At 52.5% G+C, this 19,410-nt stretch overlaps 1 protein-coding gene and 1 long non-coding RNA gene across 2 annotated transcripts in view; one reads left to right on the top strand and one right to left on the bottom strand.

Moving 5' to 3' along the window:
- Positions 1 to 17,764, bottom strand: part of PADI2 (peptidyl arginine deiminase 2) — a 41,096-nt gene extending 23,332 nt beyond the window's left edge. Inside the window, exons 1-3 of the mRNA XM_077151110.1 lie at positions 17,560 to 17,764; positions 5,280 to 5,463; positions 4,239 to 4,311 (exon numbers count right to left, since the gene is read on the bottom strand). Coding sequence (XP_077007225.1) covers positions 4,239 to 4,311; positions 5,280 to 5,463; positions 17,560 to 17,651 — 349 coding nt within the window. The 5' untranslated portion in view covers positions 17,652 to 17,764. The remainder of the gene's footprint in view (positions 1 to 4,238; positions 4,312 to 5,279; positions 5,464 to 17,559) is intronic.
- Positions 4,523 to 9,339, top strand: LOC143674845 (uncharacterized). Its single transcript, XR_013171235.1, has 2 exons — positions 4,523 to 5,040; positions 9,058 to 9,339. It is a non-coding gene; the product is annotated as an uncharacterized LOC143674845 (long non-coding RNA).
- Positions 17,765 to 19,410: the final 1,646 nt, after the last annotated feature.

Here is a 19,410-nt window from a genome sequence, read left to right as displayed (position 1 = left end):
TGTACAGGCCCTAACGAGTGTTGCCTCTGGGGGAGGTGCTCCTGCCTGGGACTTCCCTACAGACCCAGCCTCTTTGGGAGCTGCAGGCTTTGCAGGGCACTTTCACGGTGGGATCTCAGCCACTGCAGTGGGGGGGCAGGGCGGCGCATCCCCCACCCCCCACCCCAATCCACAGATGAGGAGACTGAGGCTCCGGCAGAGAAATGCCCACTGAAGTCCCCAGACCGTGCAGAGCCAGGCATCTCACCCCAGGTCCCCGCTCTTTGCAGCCGTCTCCTCAGACCCAGGCTGATCTCTGGCTGACCTCCAGCCTCGAACTCTGTTTCCAAAAACCAAGCCCATCTTCAAGTCCCAAGACTTGCTTCCTGAAGGTCATTCCCCAAGGAGCCTGGCCACATGCCCTCCCTGGCCGCTCTGTGGCCTTTGCCTCCGGCCCGTAAGGTGACCTGTGCAGGAGGCACCGAGGGTCTGCGTGGGTCTCCATTAAAGCAGTGAGTGGGTCATAGGAGAGCAATTACAAAGCTCTGTATAGCCCTTTATTTTGCTATGAATTCCTTAAACTTTAAAACTGTATCAATGTGGTATTTGCACATAGTGTCAAAAAAAACAAATAGCACCCAAAAATGTCTAAAGGAAAATCAGCAGTTCTCTGCCCAGTCCCTCCCTTCCCCTGCTTCAGGCAACATCCCTAATACTATACCACATGCTTATCGCTAGTTCTTGGTGCATTAATTGACTTCCTGCTATGAAATATCAGTGTCTCATGCTTTGGCTCCCTTTCCATCCTCCCCTCAACCACCCACAGGCCTCTCAGTTTCTCTCTTATGACCCGGCAGGCCACGGCCCTTCTCCACAGCCAAATGAAATGCCTCCTCTCCCCTCCCCCTCCCTCTGAAACCACCCCAAGCTCTCAGACATCTCCCCTGCCAGGCTGCCCCCCAAGTGCATGTCTCAAGGATGATCCTTGCAGGGGACAGAGAATGGGACCGGCATGGCTGGCAGTCATAGACCGGCTCTGCCTTCCCCAGGGGAGGAGCGGGGAGGCATCTGTCCCAGGGCTTCTGGGCTGCAGACATTTCCCGCAGGCTCTGGATCCTACCTCAGCTCCCCAGAATAGCCCTAAGATGTCAGGTGGCGCCTAGTGTGCAGGGCAGATTAACGGGAAATGTCAGCGGCATTGGGTTCAAGGCACTCTGCCCTGGGAATGGAGACGCTGAGGCCTTAGCTGCACATCAGAGGTCTAAGCTTTTTTGGCAGGCCACCGGCCCCTACGGAGAGGTGGCGGGGTGCCCGGCCTTCTGGCCTTGCTGGGAAGTTTGAGGTGTGGCAGGAAGGACAGACTCCTTCCCCCCAGCCAACTGGGGTAACGCTCCTAGGCTCTGGGGAGGGGCAAAGGCCTAAGGTCCCGACGTTGATGCTGACACCTCTGGAGGCTCAGGTACGAACACTTCTCCCGCTGCCCAGACCACAGCAGACAGTGGGACTCTTTCTCCTCCTCCACTCCCTGCTCCCCCATGTCCCCCCTTAATAGGGAAGATTTTGTAGATCAGACCCAACCATATCTTGGGGTATGGAAGGTATCAATTAGCTCAACACCCTTATTTTATAGTTGGAAAAAAGAGGCCTGGAAGGGATGGTTACTTGTCATGGTTACCCAGCAAGCCTGTGGCAAGGCTGGGACTGAGACCCAAGATGTGGCTTGGCCAAGGATACCACAGGTGTGTTCCCAAATCCCAAGAGGAAGACTATGGGAGAGGAAGGTTCCTCAGCTTTGCCCCGGCAGAGAGAAAATATGGCCACCCCAAGAGGAAGGGAGAAGAGAGCACTGACTGAGCACCTACTTCATGCCAGGCCCTTTCCACATGCCATGCCATCGAAACCACACTACCACTGGCAAGGGTGCACTGTGAAACTCCATTTTCAGAGAAGGAAACCGAGGCTCAAAGGGGTGATGTCACTTGCTCAAGGCCACAATGTGGCTGAAGGGGACAGAGCCAGGATGTAGACTTCGTTCTGTCTACTCCAAAGCCAGAGCTCTTTCTGCTCAACCTTGGGTCATGAGACACACTCAGATACGTCTTTGGGGGGCAGCCCCACCATACTGGGATGTTGGGGTATTCCCGGTCTCTGAGGAGGAATTGCCCCCACATGATTACTCAGAACACGGGGTCCTCAAAGGCTCTCGCTGGAGGAGACAGATCAGAAGTTGCCAAGTGAAATAAAATTTTCACCAGACCAGGGTTCCTCGAGGATCGGGAAACATAAATTCAACGGGGGTGTGTTTTGTATAAAGTTTCATCTATGCAAAGCAAATCACTCTTGTATTCTGAGATGAACCCTTGCCTACCTGCTTTTTAGGTGTTAAAATGACCATTTTTCATAAAATGATGGTAATAGTCAATGGCAAATTGTTTTACTATTTTTTTTTTAAATTTTTGCTAAGCTTTAAAGTTGTCAATCTATGTCAGTCCCTTCAGTTTTTTAGTTTTGTCTTGTTTTTAAATTTGACTGGCCTGTGGAATTGAAATATCCAGGAGGCTATGCAGGCAAATCAATAATTATTAAATGAGGGCATGACCTCAGAACCTGAGAAGGATGAGCTCGGACCGGGAGTCTGTGATCACCCTCGTTTGTAAGGCCCCTGGTCACTGGCCCCCCTGTCTCCGTCCTCAGGTGTCCCTGGCTGTGCAGTCCAGAATGGGGTCACCATCTCTGTGGGATCAGGTTTCCTGCAGGACAGTCACCTGAGACAACCCGGGGTCTGCGTGTGCACGCGACGTTCCCCGTGCCAGGACCTGTCACAACCGGCTCCGGTTACCATCTCTCAAGGCTCCCCGAGGCTGTGCTGAGGCTCCCCCAAGCTGGACCCCACCCCTCAGTGCAGAAAGAGGGGCAGGGTCACAGACATCAAGCCCTTTGGAACTAGCCTCAGAGCACTGCTGAGCCTGCTTCAGCAGCTAAATAGTAGGGCTGGGTAAGGGGGTGCTGCCTTGGAGCCTGATTGGTTTTTTTTGGGGGGGCGGGGGTATTCCAAGACCTCTGGAGAATGTGAGATAATTGAAATGACTTGGGGTACTACTAATCACTTTCCAGATGAGTGGCCTCAGGTAAGTTTTTATTTGTTTTACCTTTTCTGAGCCTTGGTTTTCTCATCTGTAAAATGGGCAAATAACAGTGCCCATCCTTGAATGGCTGTAAGAATAGACTGAGATCATGTCTGCAAAACCCCTAGTTTTGGAGCATGACACATTTTAAGTTCTCAGAAAATGTTAGGTGTTCATTATCTTCATCATCATCACCATCACCATCAAAACACTCAGCATGTCCCAGGCACAGTGTAGATATTCAATAAAAGGGAGGCATTATCATCATTTTTAAACACTTTGCATATAGGAAGCTCTCATTAATCTGTAGTTCCCTCCCTCGGCCATGTGGCAGCTCTGTCAACATTCAACTAAGGCTAAATGTACAATGTAACTCTCTGAAATATCTTTTTGGTTTAAATAGTCTGCAATTTAAACATTTCATTTTCTTTTAATCATAAAAGTAACACCTTTAATGCAGAAGAGCACAGGACTGAGCTTCAGAGGACCATGAGCTGGCCTGTGAGCCAGGCTGGGTCCCACCACCCCGGTGGTCTGGCCCCAGGGCAGGGCAGTGCATGGTAATAAAAAGAACCTGGGAGGGGAATAATCCTGAGTCTGGACCCAACCTGCCACCCAGTTGCTGTGTGACTTCGAGTGAGTTCCCTAACCTCTCTGGGCCTCACTAGGTGAATTAATGACCCAGGGCTGCACCTCTGTGCTCCAGGGTTGGATCCCAGGCAGGCAAAGGGGTGGCAGGATTGTCAAAGACAATGGCAGATTTGTAGAATGGCCATTTCCCTCTCCATGAGTAAGAAGCTCTTCTCCAGGGTAGGGTGGGGTGACAGGGTACTGGGTGCAGGGTGAGGGATAAGGTTTCCTCTTTCTCCTCCACAGCCCACAGGGCCTGTGATGGGGACCCTAGCTTTAGGTGAGTGGATGGCTGAGCAGGGCATGCCTCCCATGGCAGGAGGTCCCCACCAGTGCAGAGGGGCTGGGGTCATGTGGCATTATGCCACACATCTGTCTTATTTGTGAAGAAGCTACACATGCCCTGTCTACAGCACTGAAGACTTGACTGGCTGCTGCCAAGAAGGGTGCCCATGCCAGACCTGGAGGGACCGAGGTACCTAGACCGCTGCTGTGTCCACTCACCAATGGCCGTGAGGAAGAGCCCGGCCTGGTCGATGGGAGCATTCCCCTCCTCTTCATAGTAGTTGACAGTGACCTTGGGGGGTGGAGCACATTGGCAGAGAGAGAAGAGTGGAGGTCAGAGAGCATAGGCGGGAAAACCTGCCATCAGCCCTTCCCTTCCAAACCCCTCACAGCCCATCAAGCCAACCCTCTCCAGATGTTGGAACCATTGCCTCCAGGAAGCTCTCCTGGGTTGGTGGGTTGCTTCTCCCAGATCACTATGTTAGACGGCGGACTCTCCTTCTCAGAGTAAAATTGGAATGCCATCTGCCTACTCGTGCCCCACATGCAGGCTGCTGCCAGGGATGCTGTAGGTCTAGGTCCCCCTGCCCCCAAACTCCAAGGGGTGGGGGTTGAGGTCACTGTCTTTGAACAATGCCCAGTGCCATCACTGAGATAGGGCATGTGGTAAAGGGGCTGTTCATAATTAGATACCCAGTAAGGAGGTGGTTCTTGTCTCAACATCACCACTTGGGCGAACACTTCACCGCGAGCACCCTACCTTAAAGGCAACGAGCCCAAGGATGTTTGTGGCAACAGCTTCCAACGACTCTAATGTTCTATGGTTCTGAGCTTCTAAACTCTCCAGCATCCAACAGCACAGTCATAACCCTTTATGAAGCCATCACTCCACAGTCTCATGCTGTCCTGTCCAGTACAGCATCCAGGGGTCAAGGGGGTTATTGAACACTGAAATGGGTCCAGTTCGAGTTGACATGTGCTGTCAGTGCTGGATTTAGAAGACTTGGCATGAAAAAAGAAGGTAAACAAACTATCCCATAAATATTTTGTCTTACACTGATGACACATTGAAATGAATATTTTGACATATAGTGCTCTATAAAATACATGATTGCAATTGATCCGTTTCTTTTTGTGAGCACAATGTGGCTACTAGAAAATTGGGAACGATGTAAGTGGCCTGCATTCTGTTTCTGTTGGACAGCACTGGCCTGGCCCTGTGGGAGGCCCGTGGAAGGGGGACGTGCCCAGCTGAGGTACCTTGTTGCTGCTTGCCTCGGTGCTGGCCTTGTCCATGGTGAGCCGCAGGGTGGTGCTGGGCGAGAGAAGCCAGCGCTGTTTGCCATTGGTGGCCACTTCCTCGGCCTGCCCATCACGCACCACCTCCACCCGCACGCCCTCCGAGTGCTTTAGGCTGAAGGTTTGGGCCTCGGCTGGAGCCGCGCTGCAGGTAGAGAGGACAGAGGGTCGTGGGGAGCCCTGGGATGGGGGGGGCGAGGGGCTTCAAGGAGGACAGTCTTGGAGGGGCAAGGCTGCAAGTGCCCTCCCAGGTCATCTGGTCTGGGGGACCCCAAAGGAACCAGCAGACGTGTTCCTGTGAACAATGCTCAGTGCTGTCACTGCATTGCAATCTCTCTGTATTGTGATCGCCGTGTGGGAGGGAGGGCGCTTGTTGCAAATATTGGGTCACTCTTGCATCTATTGAGTCAAAATGCTCAAGAGTGGGGCCTGGGGGTCCAAGTTCTTACTAAGTTCTTCTGGCTTCTTATGGCCACCAGCTCTGGGAGCCATGTGGCACCTTAAGTGTTGGCGGCCAGAGCCCAAGGAGAGGGATGAATCTGTCCCAAAGGCAGTGATGGTAAATCTTGTCCCCAACCCCTTTCCAGGGTCTCTGAGCTCAAGGCTGGGAGAATCAGAATGAAGGAGGGGAAGGCAGGCAGGCATTAAGTGCCGACTTCCCACAGGGACAGGGGTGGCTCTGTCACCAACACCCTCCCTCCTGCCACGGCTTTCTGAGCCTGGACTTCCCCATCTTCTGAGGCTCATTCCTTGGGGTTCAGGGTGGTTTTCTACTGAAAGTCAAATACTTCTGGAATTCCTGAAAAGCCATCAAGACTTCAGGGCAGAGGATTTGACTTGTCTGATTTGGCTTAAGGGAAGATAACAGGAAGGGCAGGGAGACAGGAGGAAGTAACTCAGGACTGAGAGTTTTGCTAAATCCAGCCCTGCATCTGAAGGATCCTAAAGGCCAAAGAGGGCTCAGAGGGTTTCTGGTGAGATTCTCTAGGGATTGCGAATAAGTCACAGGCACATGTGTCTGCCTTAAAGGCCCAGGCTGCTATTTTGAGGGCCTGGTGTTTCTGGGTGCCAGAAAAATTCTCAACCGTGGTTGAGTGTCCGAATAACTAAGGGGTGCTGCTTAAACCTGTGGGGCTTTTTTCTTTTCAAGGCTACAGATTCATGGATCCCATCCTTGGAGGGTATGGTTGGCATGAGTGGGGAGTTGCTAGAGCAGCCAAAGCTTGACACAGGGGTTAGGGTTGAGTAGGAGGTTTAGAGCAGAGCTCTCAAAGTTTAGCAGCATCAACTGGGGGGCTTGTCAAAACACAGATGGGTGGGCCCCACCCCGTGGTTCAGATTCAGTAGGTCTGGGTGGAGCCCAAGAATTTGCATTTCTAACATGTTTCCAGACACTGCTGAGATGCTGTTGCTCAGGACCAAAGGAGGAAAGCCACTGGACTATATATGCAGCAGTGCAGTTCAGTGGTCAGAGCCCTGGGTAGCCAAGGCTGCAGAGTGAGTCTGTAGAGGCCACCACGCAGGGGCTCTGAGTCAGGCCACAGCTGCAGAGGCTACTGGCAAAGACCACCAGTTTCAGGGGCTGGTGTGAGAGAGTGGGCAGGGGTTCAGGCAGTCCATGCCCAGGGTTGGGAAAGCAGCTCCAAAAAGAAGCCCCAGGGCCACTCCTTGTCTTGTCCCTCTGCCCCACTCCAGACTCTCCAGTCTGTCATGGGGATGCTGGGTCCCAGGATGCTGAAAGATGCCAAACAGGCTGACCTGAGGCTGGACACCTGTCGGCTGTGGCCTGCTGTCCTCTGTCACTGCCCATCACTAGGGGAGGCAGAGAATCTGGGCAAAAACCCTGGATTGTGGATACAGTGAAAAGATCTGAGTTCAAACGTAGGGCTTGAACTGAGATTGTACAAAGGTTTCATGCACTAGGTTTGCCTTCTTGGAACATATAATTCCCAGAAGGTTCTTAGGTTAGATAAATTCTGGTTAGATAAACCCAGAGGGACCAACTTCTCCAAGATGATCAATTAATTACATCCCCCTATTCTTTAGTGTAGACACCCCTTCTCAACATGAAAAAACTCAGAACAGGCATTGCCCAAAGTTTACCCTACAGACTGGGAGAAGGATTAAAGGAGAAGGAGGAGGAATAATAGAGAAAATGGGATTTAACAAACAAGTATGGCTGTCGAATCACTATATTCATATTCCTTCTAGCCTCCAGTGTTTTGGAGCAGCTAGAAGGAAAAATCTGAGATAGTGGAATGATAGCACATGACAAACTCTGGGATCTGTTCTGCAACTAGTTGTTGAAGTGTGCTTTGAAAATTATTGCTTTTTTCTTCTTTGCTATGTATACAGATAAATATATCACATTTTACAATAAAAAATGTTTTAAAAAATGCATGTCCATGCATTAGTTTTGGTCTCTTAATCCAGCTCCTAGAATTGATACAAGAATAAAAAGAGAAAAGGGATTCTGGAAGTACTTTTAAGGAACACTTCCATTTCTTCTTCTTATTTAGAAGACTATTTTAAGAATTTAATAGAGCCAGCATCCCTGATTCCCTGATTCTTGATTTGTTTCTAATTTAGTGCTATTGTGAAAGGTGCTACAAACATCAAAAAAAAAAATCTGGGTTCAAGCCCAATTTTACCACCAACTTGCAGAGGGGGTCTAGAGTGAGTCCTTTGTCCTTTGGGGTGTCTGCTGACAAAGGATGACCGTGCACCCCTCCCATCACAGGGTCCTTGTCACACATGCCTCAGAGGGCTGGGGCCGACTCTTTCTGGTGCTGTTCCCATGTGGGCCTCCTCTGGGTTAAAACCCCCCCGAGGGGGACAGGATCTAACATCTTCCATCACTCATCTCTCACCTCCAAAGCCTGGCGCAGAGCGGGGCACTTCCCACACCCCAGCCCAGGGTGGACCTGAGCTGCAGATAGGAGGAGGACCTTTCAGAAGTGTCCAGGCAGCATTTCCCAGAGAGAGGCACGGGCACAGATGATGCTTTTATGTGGCATATGGGTGGACATTTTCAAAGACTTGGGAATTTATTACGTGTGTTATCTTTTTATGACACCTGATAAAAGCTCTCCATTTAATATAAAATCTTCATTTAAAATGAAGTTAAGAAAAATATGTCTGTTTAAAGAAACACTTTAAGTTGATAGTACTACAGGTAGAATAACGTTTTGGTAAAAAGTCATGAGAATCTGGGAAATTATGGACTGAGAAACCCTCCCAAACTGAAGTTCCAGCTTCGTTCATCCACTTACTGGATGGTCTAGGGCCAGTTGCTTCCCCTCTCCATTGCATTAAGTGTAAACTGAGAGGATGCAACCAGGTCAGAGCTATGGGGTGGGGGTGGGGGAATGTTGAAACGCTGGTGATCTCTCTGCCACTGCACCCCACACCTTTAAACCAGAGCTGCCATCTCATCTGGCTTTATATCTTAGGCTTCTGCATATAATTCTACAGAGAAAAAAATGCTTTACAAATTCTCAGGGTAGGATGGTCTCTGAACACTGGCAACAGTAGCTGCAAGGGAAGCTTCCTGCCCCACTTCGTTCCTCTAGACTAGTGAGAAACTGGAGGAGGCCCCAGAAGTCTGGGGGTTAATGAAGGCCCAGGTTGGAGCCCCAGGGACCCACCCCCACCCCTCCCCTTGCGACAAGCTGAGCAAACAGCTATTCTTGGAGCAGCCCTGGCAGAGGCAACAAAGATACCCATTGTCCCCCTGCAGATCCTGTTGGCTGCTCCCTCTCTGGGAAGAACTTTTGAGAATCCCCTGCAGAAACCAGAGAGCCAGGAGCTGAGGGCACTCAATGGTACCTGGAAGCTGCAGGGAAGGCCGGGGACAAGATGCACAGAAAGGAAGTGATGGAAAGAGGCGAATGACAGTGAGGACAGAAGCATCGACTGCCAATTCTTAGGACCATGTCGGCTTTGCCCACCATTGCATCTCAGGGCCTAGGATGTGTCACAGTCAATACAGACTTTGTGAATAAATGAATGACTGAACCTATGTCTCTTGGCTAGCTCCACTATTTTACCAGAGTGATTTCTTTTGAAAATCAGCTTGTAAATATCCACTGTTTCCTCAGAACCCCCTAATAGAAGAAAATCCAAACTCTTTAGCCTGGTGGTCAACCAATGGCATTTAGCCAGCGCCTCTCACCTCGAACCCCCAGCCTCGTTTTCTGTGACTCCCTGCGTCCTGTGCTTTTTGCACATGCTGTTCCTTCTCACTGTGATACTTTCCCCGACTTCTTTGCCTGGCTAATGTCCATCCTTCCTTGAAGACCCAACTCATTCAAGTTGTCCCATATTTTCCATGTGGCTGTTAGCTCCGTAACAGCAGGGATTGTATCCTCTTCTTTTATTTTGTTTCAGGCCCTGGCTAGCATAGGAATACAGAAAGTATTCTATAAACGTGGCTGCAGGAAGGGCCAGAAGAGTAGGGTTTACTTATACTGTCATCCATTCACTCGACACACTTATGGAGCACTTACTATGCGCCAGGCACAGTTCCAGGTGCTGGGGGTAGAGCGGCAAACAAGATAATATCTTCCTTTGGCCCATGGAGCTTATATTTTAGTGGAAGAGAAAGGCTTTCAATGGAGTATACAATTGATTGCATGACAATTAATTATAACAAAGGAGAAGTATGAACTGCCCTGAGGCCTCTCTGGTCTGGCAGGCAGGGAGGCCTTCTCCGAGGTGGCATTTGCTTGGGAGTCTAAACTTTAGACTCTAAGGGATGGACAAGAATGAATTAGACCCCTGTTTTTCAAACTTCAGTGGCATCAGTGTTACCTGGAGGGCTTTTTTAAAAACTGACTGCTGGGCCCATCCCCGAGTTTCTGGTCATCAGGTCTGGGGTGGGGCCTAAGAAACTGCATTTCTAATGAGTCCCTCAGTGCTGCTGGTCCAAGGACCACACTTTGAAAGAAGCACTGAATTGGACACAGGGAAGAGAGGAAGAGGAGCCAAGATTTCCAAGCAGTGAGGACAGCTTGGGTGGTGGCCGGATCGGGAGTTAGCCAGGCATGTTCAAGAAATGGGATGGAGGTCGGTGTGGCTGGGGTCTGTGAACAAGGCGGAGGGATAGTGGTGGAGGAGAGGTCACAGGTCATGGCCAGGAGGCGGCCATGGTCCTGAGAGTAGTAGGAGGCACTTGAGGTTCTAAGCAGAGGGTGATGTGATCATTTTTACACTGTAACTGTTCACCCAGCATGTTGGTAGGGAATGGATCTCAGGAGAGTAGGTGACTGCAGCTGTCCAGGTGATGATAACGATGGCTTGGGACAGGGCAGTGGCTTTGGAAATGGGGACAAATGGCTAATTGGTAAGTGCCAAAGAAAGGAACTTTGGGCAAAGCCCAGAAAGCAGTGATGGATGTATAAGAGGGATGTTTTCTAAGTCCACCCAAGGGAATTCTGGGGCTTTGAGACCTAATAATCTGCTCAGCTCTACAAAGGCTGGGTGGCCTTTGGGGAGTCATGCAGCTTCTCTGGTCTCTGTTCAGTGGGAAGGGTCACCGGCTTGACCTTGCGGGGCTGGGATGGCTTGCTCACAGCCCCAGACTACTCCTAGATGGCACCTGGAGTTCTCAGCTTGTTTGCTTGCCCTGAGCCTCATCAGCCAGAGCTCACCCCCAGAGTGACCCCAGCTCCTGACTGCCTGGTTATGTCCTGCTGTTGGGTCTCTGGAGGAGTGTAAGGGGTGAGTTGAGGGTGCCTGAGGGGCGGGAGAGAGGGAGGGGACCAGGCCTAGGGAAGGAAGTCAGGTCTAGCTCCTGGCACCCAGTATGGTAGCGGCTGGAGCCCCGAGGCTGGGCAGCTGCTTTGGACAGGATTGGCAGAGGTAAATGATGCCTGTCTTCAGCTAGCTACCTCCTGCCTGGTCACCTTAGCAGCCCCTCTCGCTTGGCACTGGTGCCTCTAGCTGCCCTGGAGCCCTTTCCTTACGGAAGAAACATTCTAATCTATGGAAACTCCCCTCCTCAGAAACCTTTAGTGGCTCCTCACTGCCTACAGAAACAGTCTAATGCCTGAGCCTGGCATTCAAACCCCAGGTTTGTGCTCACTGACCCTCTAGGGCTACACTCAAAGTCACTGAAACTATGCCCTTTCCACCTCTGTGTGCCCCAATGCCTCCCCTGCCTTGGTGCCTTTGCTTCACTGACCTATCTGCACACATGTCCTCCATCCCACGCGGAATCCCTGTCTATCCTTTAAGACTCAGCTCAGTTGCCGCTGCCTCCAGGAAGTCTACCAGGATCCTATCGGCCAGAACTCATCCCTCCTCACCTTTGCTGGTGTCTCAGATAACATTTAACAAATATTGCTCAATGTTTTTCTCCCATGAGGGTTATGAATTCTTTGAGGGCAGGGACCATGTCTCATTATTATTTGTTTTAATAATATTATCATAAACCCCAAACCAATTCAAATTATTAATTCATACTTACTGAACACTTACTAGGTGCCAAGCACTGTACCAAGCCCTTGACCCACACAATATCAGTACATCCTTTCAATAACACCATGAGGCCTGTTCTGATGTCACCCCCATCTTAAAGATGAACAAACTGAGGCCCACAGAGGGCAAGCACTTGCTCAGGGGTAGTAGTGGTGGAGTTGGGAGGTGAAATTAAGCTCTCTGAGCTCCAGGTTTGGCTGTTCTCTCTGCAGGAGGGAACCCATAGACTAGGGTCCTTTCTGAAGGTCTTTTAGGTAAGGGGTACCTGGTGGTGGTGGGGTCAGGCCTGGCTCAGGAGAGGGACCAAATGAGAAGCCCTTAGGGAACTCTAAGGGCCCCTGCTTATTTTACAAATGGGGGTTAGAGGTTCAGAGAGGGGACACCAAAGACTGGCTTCCCACTGAGTTCTTGGGTGAATGGCTGAGATAAGCAGGCCTGGGGCCAGTCACAGCCCCTGGGTACAGGATCTGGCATGGCCAAGTTTAATAAGTGTGCTGTCCAGCTGGGGGCAGTGGGGTGAGGCTCTGACTAAGGGTCCTCTGGGCAGGGAGGGAATGCTCTCAGGTCTCAGCTGTGCCGGGCCTGTGGACACAGCACACAGGGTGCCAGGTCCTCCCCAGAATCACCCCCACCCCAGGAACTAGCCTGAAACCCGAGTCCTGGAGCAGCTCCTGGCATGGCTTCCCTTTTAGGGTTGAAGGCTCTGGGTGTTATTCTAATTTATGGGGCCACCTGACCTGGCCCGGATTCCTCCCCACCGTCATTCTCTCAGGAGCAAGCCCTGCTCTGGCCAAGCTCAGCCACATGTTCTTGACCTTCCACAGGCCCCACCAATGGTGGCCCTCCCTCGAGGCTGGGAGTGGGGCGTTCCGCCCAACCAGAGGCCAGTCCTCATGCATCAATGGCCACATTCGTCCATTCATTCATTCACTCAATCAAGGAGCCCTTCACTGACTTGAGGGCTGGAAGGAGGAGGGCGGGGAGTAAGGAGGAGGACACACCTAAAACACAAGTCCAGGAAGGCAGTCCACAGAGGGGTCAGCTGCCTGGGCTCTGCCTGAGTCAGAATCCCACCACCATCATTTACCAGCTGTATCATCAAGGACAGATATTCCTGACCTCAGTTTCCCTGTCTGTGAAAGGAGGACAATAACAATAACAGTACCTAACTCAGAATGTTGTGAGGGTTAAACACATGTAAATTATTGAATACAGGTGAGACGAGCATGCGAAGTGATAAGAAGGTTGCCTGGCACACAATAAGTGCTCAATAAATGTTAGCTAGTAATACTAAGTAAATAAAGAAGATCTGAATATTAAAACTAAGTTTAGTGAGGTAGAGAGTTCCTGGGGTTTGTGGCAGGTCACCATGAAATGGTGTGGACAAGGGGGGCTTCTTGGAGGAGGTGGCATTTGAGCTGAGACTTGACTGTGAAGAGTCAGGCTTGTGGAGGTCTGGGAGAGAGTATTCCAGGTGGAGGGAACAGCACCTACAAAAGCCTTGAGGTGGGAACTGGTTGGTGGAATAGGGTCCAAAGAGCCAAGGGTGAGAATGGGTAATGGTTGGAGAAATAGTCAGCAGGGCACTGCCTGGTACACTACGGAAAGTGGAAACCATGTCATCCTGAATGCCTAGTGTTTCAAAGCGGATCTCAGACCCTCCCCAGCCTTTGTCCTAAGGATACTTTTAAAACAAACAAACAAACAAATGCCCCAACACTCATACCAACCAAGGGGCAGACAGAGAAAACCTGGGAGTGAGTCAGAGATAGGGAAGAAGTTAAATTCTCTGGGTTCTATCCCAAGGCAAGGGAGTATTCAGATTGGTTCCTGTTTCCCCATCATTTTACTGTGCCAACTCTGGGGACTTCTGACCTGGTACCGGTACCTTCTTCCCATCTCCTGCTAGGGAGGGATGGGCAAGGCCCCACCTCGGAAAATGGCTGGTTGGCCTCTGCTTCTCAGAGGGGACAAGATGCTTATCCTTGTCCTCATGAGATCACATGCAATAGGGGGACAGCTTTGCAGAGGCAAGACAATGATTAAAAACATATTTGCCCTAAAATTTCTCCTTCAGGGCATGAAGTCTGACCCCATCTCTCGTCAGGGAACAGAAGGGAACACCTGCCTTATCAAGGAACTCTCATCCCCTTGGATAGATGCACAAACCGAGGCAAGGATAGAAGTTGTTCTTAAGGCCTGGTTTGAGGGTCAGTGGGAGAGTTGGGCAGAGTGCGACTACCTTGGTACTTTATTCCAAGGCTGCCTCCTTCTAAATCCCTCATTGTCCCACATGAGGTGGGTAGAGGGTTAAACCAATCTGAGGAAGCCATTCAGTCTGTTCCCTCTCTCCAATTTCAAACCAGAATCAGGTAGGATCCAGGCCAGCTCCAGCAAAGAAGCAGTTGCCAGTAAAGGGATTGTGTGGGCAAGGTGTATTCATTCAGATCTAAGCTAAGCACATCAGGCAGTAGCAGAAGGAACAAGTACATATCTTTAAAAACTATCATAAAGTACAATGTCTAGTAAAAAACCTACTTCCCTCTTTCTGTGCATCTACCAATAGCTTGCTGGAGACTAGCAGTAGAATGTAGTTGAGCCAAGTCATCTGTCTGTGAAGGAGCCAGTTATGCTGGAAGAGGGTGAGTGGCCCAGAGCACCCCTTCCCACAGTGGCCTGGGTAATCCTTTGCAGGATTCATCATTTCCCCTGGGAAAAGGGGTTCAAAGTTCCCCAGGCTTTGCTACTTGGAGACTACTTGGAGGCCTGGGAGGTATTGTTTGGGGTCCTGAGTCAGGATCTGGGTCAGGGCTTCGAAGAACTTAGTGGGAAGTGGGGGGAAACTGAGGGAAGAAGCGAGGTGGGGGAAGTGAAGTCTCCAGGGTCAGCATACTCATGGCCCAGGTGGAGGGTGGAAGGGATGCAGGTTTAAAGGGTCATCCAGCTCATCCTGCTCCTTTTAGAGTCATGAAGGAGAGAGTAGAGGTTAAGAGCATGAGCTCTGAGACTTGGATCTGAGTCCTGTGTGACTTTAGGCAAAAGGCTTCACCTCTCTGAGCCTCACATTTTTCATCTACAACATGGGATGTTCCTAGCATGACCTCCAAGGTCTGTGGTGAGGATGAAAGGAGATAATTATGCATTTGGTTCTTCAGGGCTCATAAATATCACTTGCTTTTATTAATACTGACAGTAGCTCTTATCATTACAGATATTAGAATAAACCGCCTCAAAAATAGCCCAGTCTCCTTAGTTCCAGAAGAGGCTTCCTTCCACTAGACCAGTGATTCTCAACTGTTGGTGATTTTGCTCCCCACTTCCCAGAGAACATCTGAGAATGCATGGAGACATTTTTGGCTGTCTACCTTGGGGGGTGGATAGGGAGGAGGTTGCTACTGGCATCTAGGGGCTGGAGGCTAGAAGCGAGGACGCAGGGATGTACAACCCCACAGGTACCCTGAAACAAGGAAGTATCTGGCCCCAAATGGAGAAGCACTCTCCAGACCCTCACTGTTCAGTAGAGTGGCTGCCAGTCCCGTGTAGCTACCGAGGAGATGAGGACTTGAAATACGGTTAGTGAGTGCTACTGGGGAGTGCTGCAAGCGTAAAATCGACTTCAGATTTAAAAGATTTAGTTAAAAGAAAAAAAGAATGTCAACTATCTCATTAATAATTTTTATACTGTTACATATTGAAATGATAGTATTTGGATAGACTGGGTACAAGAAAATATATTACTAAAATTAATTTCACATGTGTAACTTTTGAAAAAAGTGGTTACAAGAAAATTTTAAACTACAAATGTGGCTCTATTGGCGGCTTGCATTCTATTTCTTTTGGTGAGTGCTGGTGTAGACTGGTGGTGGTGAGGAATCTTAAGTGGGGTGGGGGTTGCTGTGGCTGGACCCTGCCAGAGGGAGGACAGTCCACATTGCCCCCACTCCTTGCCTCCACCAGGCTGGACCTCTCTCTGCCAAGACAGGGTAGAGGGCCTGAGTGCGCCCCTCCACTCCTCCTCACTCCTACTGAAGGTGCTGTGCCAGCCTTGCAGGCTGCACCAAAAGTGCCCCAGTGACCAAATAGTGTGTTATGGCGACAGCTGAGGCTTAGAGACCTGAAAGCCCTGGCTACTGGCCCACCCCCTGGCAATACCCAGTTTAGGGCTGGGGGTGGAGAAGGGAGGGGAGTTCCCTCCCTGGTCACTGGGGCTGGGCACACTCCACTGCTGCATTATGGCTCTCAGAGACCACCCAGCCCACCTCAAGCTTTACTTTACATGTGGGACGACTGAGGCAGAGGCTGGGGCTGGGGGCAGGTGTGCAGAGAGGGTCCCAGGTCCCAGCTGGGCCAGCAGGTGAGATGACTGGGCCTTTTGTCCTTGGGGAGACCGGGCAGTGGGAGAGGTGCTTGGCTAGGGCCAGTGCCTGCTGTGGAAGTGGCAGAGACTGTGGGCAGGGTTGTCAGGGCCATTAGAGGTGAAGGAGAGAATGGGGTTAGGGGGAGCCTGTGTGGGGAGACAAAGGGGTGGGTGCTCTGGGCAACTTCCAGATGCAGGGAACATTTGGGAGTAAGAAGCCACCCTGGTACCTACACAAGAGCTCAGCTTGAGGCATAGTAAGGTAGGGGGCCTGAAGTCACCGCACGGAGTGCTGCCGCAGAGTCCTGTGTGCCCCTGCCCCTCAGCACGGACCCTTCCTGCCCCAGCAAAGGGGAACATTTCAAATGCTTGGAGCAGAGGCCCAGCACAATGCAACCCGGGGCCCTCCCCACCCCTTCACTTCCCTTACCACACACTGCGGGGAAACGGCTCAGGGTACTTGACTGCTTCCAGGGGGCTGGGGATAAGGGCAGCTCTGACTTCAACTCTCCACCCCCACCCCCACCCCCTCCTGCTGTCTCAGAAATCTCAGTACCGCCACCCCACCCAAAGTTTGTGGACAGAAAGAAGGGGCAAAGGGAGGGGATTCTGAACCAGAGGTACTTTTCCAACAAGGACACCACCTCAACACTCAGAACTCCAAGTCTCAGCTGGATGGAACCAGGCACCTGTCCGAGCCCAGAGTGAAGTCAGGAGAAGGCATCTGGGGACAAGGAACTCACGGCCAGCGCACGGGGACAGGTCAACAGGAGTAGCCCTCACGGGGCAAAATCAGAGCCTGAGCAACCCCTGGGGCCAGGAGTTGCCCCAGGGCCGCTCCACTGCGGCCCTGGCCCTACCCTGGGCCAGGTGGATGCCCGCTGCGGCTCAGCTGATCTGAGAGGGCCAGGGAGCAGGATGGAGGCTGGGCTGGGGTGCTGGGTGAATCTGGAGGTCTGAGGGGAAAGGGCTGCGGAAGGGGTCGGGGAGAAGGGATGTGATGAGGGGGGAGTGGAGAAGTGAAAGGGGAGAGGATGGCAGCAGAAGCTGAGAGGAGCCGGTGCTGAGGGGAGGGAGAGGGTGGACAGGTGGGACCAGGGGTGAAGTTTTGGGGTGACGGACGGGGAGCTGGGGAAGGAGTGTTGACGGAGTTGGGCCCAAGCGTGTGTCGGCGTCTCTGGGAGGGTCTCAGGGCACAAGGTTTGAGGACCCTCAGGATTTGGAAGTGACCATCTTGGGATTTCTGGGCGCGGGGTGCTCGGGATGGGGGGGCGGCTGAGGCCGGAGGGAGGCCGGAGGGAGGCCGGAGGGAGGTCGGGGAGGCTCTGGGCTGTGTGTGGGAGCTCTCGCGATTTCTGGGAGCGAGATCTGGGGCCTCGGGCCCGGCCAGGTGGCCCCGCTCACCTGTAGACATCGGTCCAGAGGTGCGTGCCCAGCACGTACACCGCCTCGACGCGGCTCCCGTACTGCAGCCGCACCGTGCGCTCGCGCAGCATCGTCCCCGCAGCGCCGGCCCCTGCCCGTCCTCGGCCGCTCCCGGTCTGCCCCGAGCCACCTGTCCCAGGTGAGCCCGTGCCCCGCTGCTGTCCGCCGCGCTCGCGCACGCCGCCTTATCTTGCCGCCGGCGGGGGGTGGGGGGGATGGGGAGGCGGGGCGGCCCGCTAGGCTCCTCGCGCATTGGGCCGCGAAGCCGTCCGTCAGGCGTGGCCCCGCCCACGGCCTGCAGTCGCCAGCTGGCGCCTTTGGGTGGTGGTTTTGCTCACCACTCCCCAGTCAGCCGGCCTTCAGCCCTGGCCGCAGTTAAAACGTGGGGCTGCCACAGGGGCGCCGCGGGGGCCCTTACTTAGCCTGGGGCTCTGGGAAGGCTCGGTGGCCGGGTCCACTTTTGTTTTCCAAATTTTGTTTTTGATTGTGAAATATAACATATATACAAAAAAGAAATAAATTTCCAAGTATATTTCAACAAGCAGTTATAGAACAGGTTCCAAAGTTTGCATGGGTTTCAGTTCCACGATTTTTTGTTTTTTCTTCTAGCTGTTCCAAGCCACATCCTCTCATAGGAGGCATTTGTCAAACTAATGGTAAGGGTGGGCGTCCCCAGGGGCAAATCAGGAAGCAAGAAACAGTCTGACACCAACCATCAGATGGGTAGTTCCAGAGGAAAGATGGGGAGTGGGTGGGAGTGGAGAAGCCCCAGCAGCCTGCAGTGTCCAGGGTGCCACGCCACGGTATTGGGGGGTGGGGGTGCTGGTAAGGAGCATGTGGTCGGATACCGTATTGAAATGGCCCTCTGGGTGGCGTGGATGGAGGTGGACCCCGGAGGGAGGCTGAGCCAGGCAGGGGCGGTGACCACCCAGCTCGACAACGAGAGTGGGATAAGGGGGCCCGACTTGACTACTGTTTATGGACTGAGATATTGGGGGCACCTGGTTGCAAGGGGAGGGACAGTGAGAAGACAAGAGTGATTCTGGCCTGGGCCACCAGGAAAGGGGGGTGCCACTGTGGAGATGACTTTGAGTTCTGCGGAGGCTGAGGTGCGGGGTGACACCCAGTGGGGGCCGAGCCACCCCCCTCCCCACCCCATGTGGTGGGGAAGGTCGTGGGGTGGGGGCGGGCGGAGGCCTTGAAAGGGAAAGGGTGGTGTGGTGGGGATGTGAGCGTGGGAAGGGGCAAGGACAGCTGGGGACGTGAAGCCCCGGTGGGGGCGTGCCTGAATGAGGGGGATGAGGCTCAGGAGATCCCTGAGACACATCCAGCCCCCTACCCACCTCCCCAGGGCAGCTCAAATTAGAAGGTGGTGAAGAGCCCAGCTGCTCTGGGACCAGGGAGGAATGTGGGGGTGGGGGGTAGCAAGGCCAGAGTCCAGCCAGGGTGGCATCTGTCCCCCAAAAGCGCCAGATCTAGGGGGTGGCGGGTAACTTCTGATCAACTCCTGGTGGGCCACTGGGTTCATCCCCCAAGTAGGGAGCAGCTCACATGTGAAAGGGGGAAATAGTTTTGAGAAGCTGGGAGCTGACTGTGAAGCCACCGAAAAAGGTGGGCTCGTGTCTGGGCGCCCACCTGCCCTGAATGACGTTTTGGACTCCTACTACGTGGCAGGTACTGGGCATAAGCCTCCTGGGAGTCGTAGAGCACGAGCCCCTCGTTCCACGGACAAAGGGGAGACTGGGGGCCAGAGTGGGGGAGGAGCTGGCACCCCCACGAGGCCTGGCCGGTCATAAGAGGAGTGGAGCACATGATAATGCAGGCTAAGGG

The sequence above is a fragment of the Tamandua tetradactyla genome, chromosome 2 (genome assembly GCF_023851605.1).
Source record: "Tamandua tetradactyla isolate mTamTet1 chromosome 2, mTamTet1.pri, whole genome shotgun sequence".
Classification (NCBI taxonomy): domain Eukaryota; kingdom Metazoa; phylum Chordata; class Mammalia; order Pilosa; family Myrmecophagidae; genus Tamandua; species Tamandua tetradactyla.
This window is presented reverse-complemented; position numbering and strand designations above follow the sequence as displayed.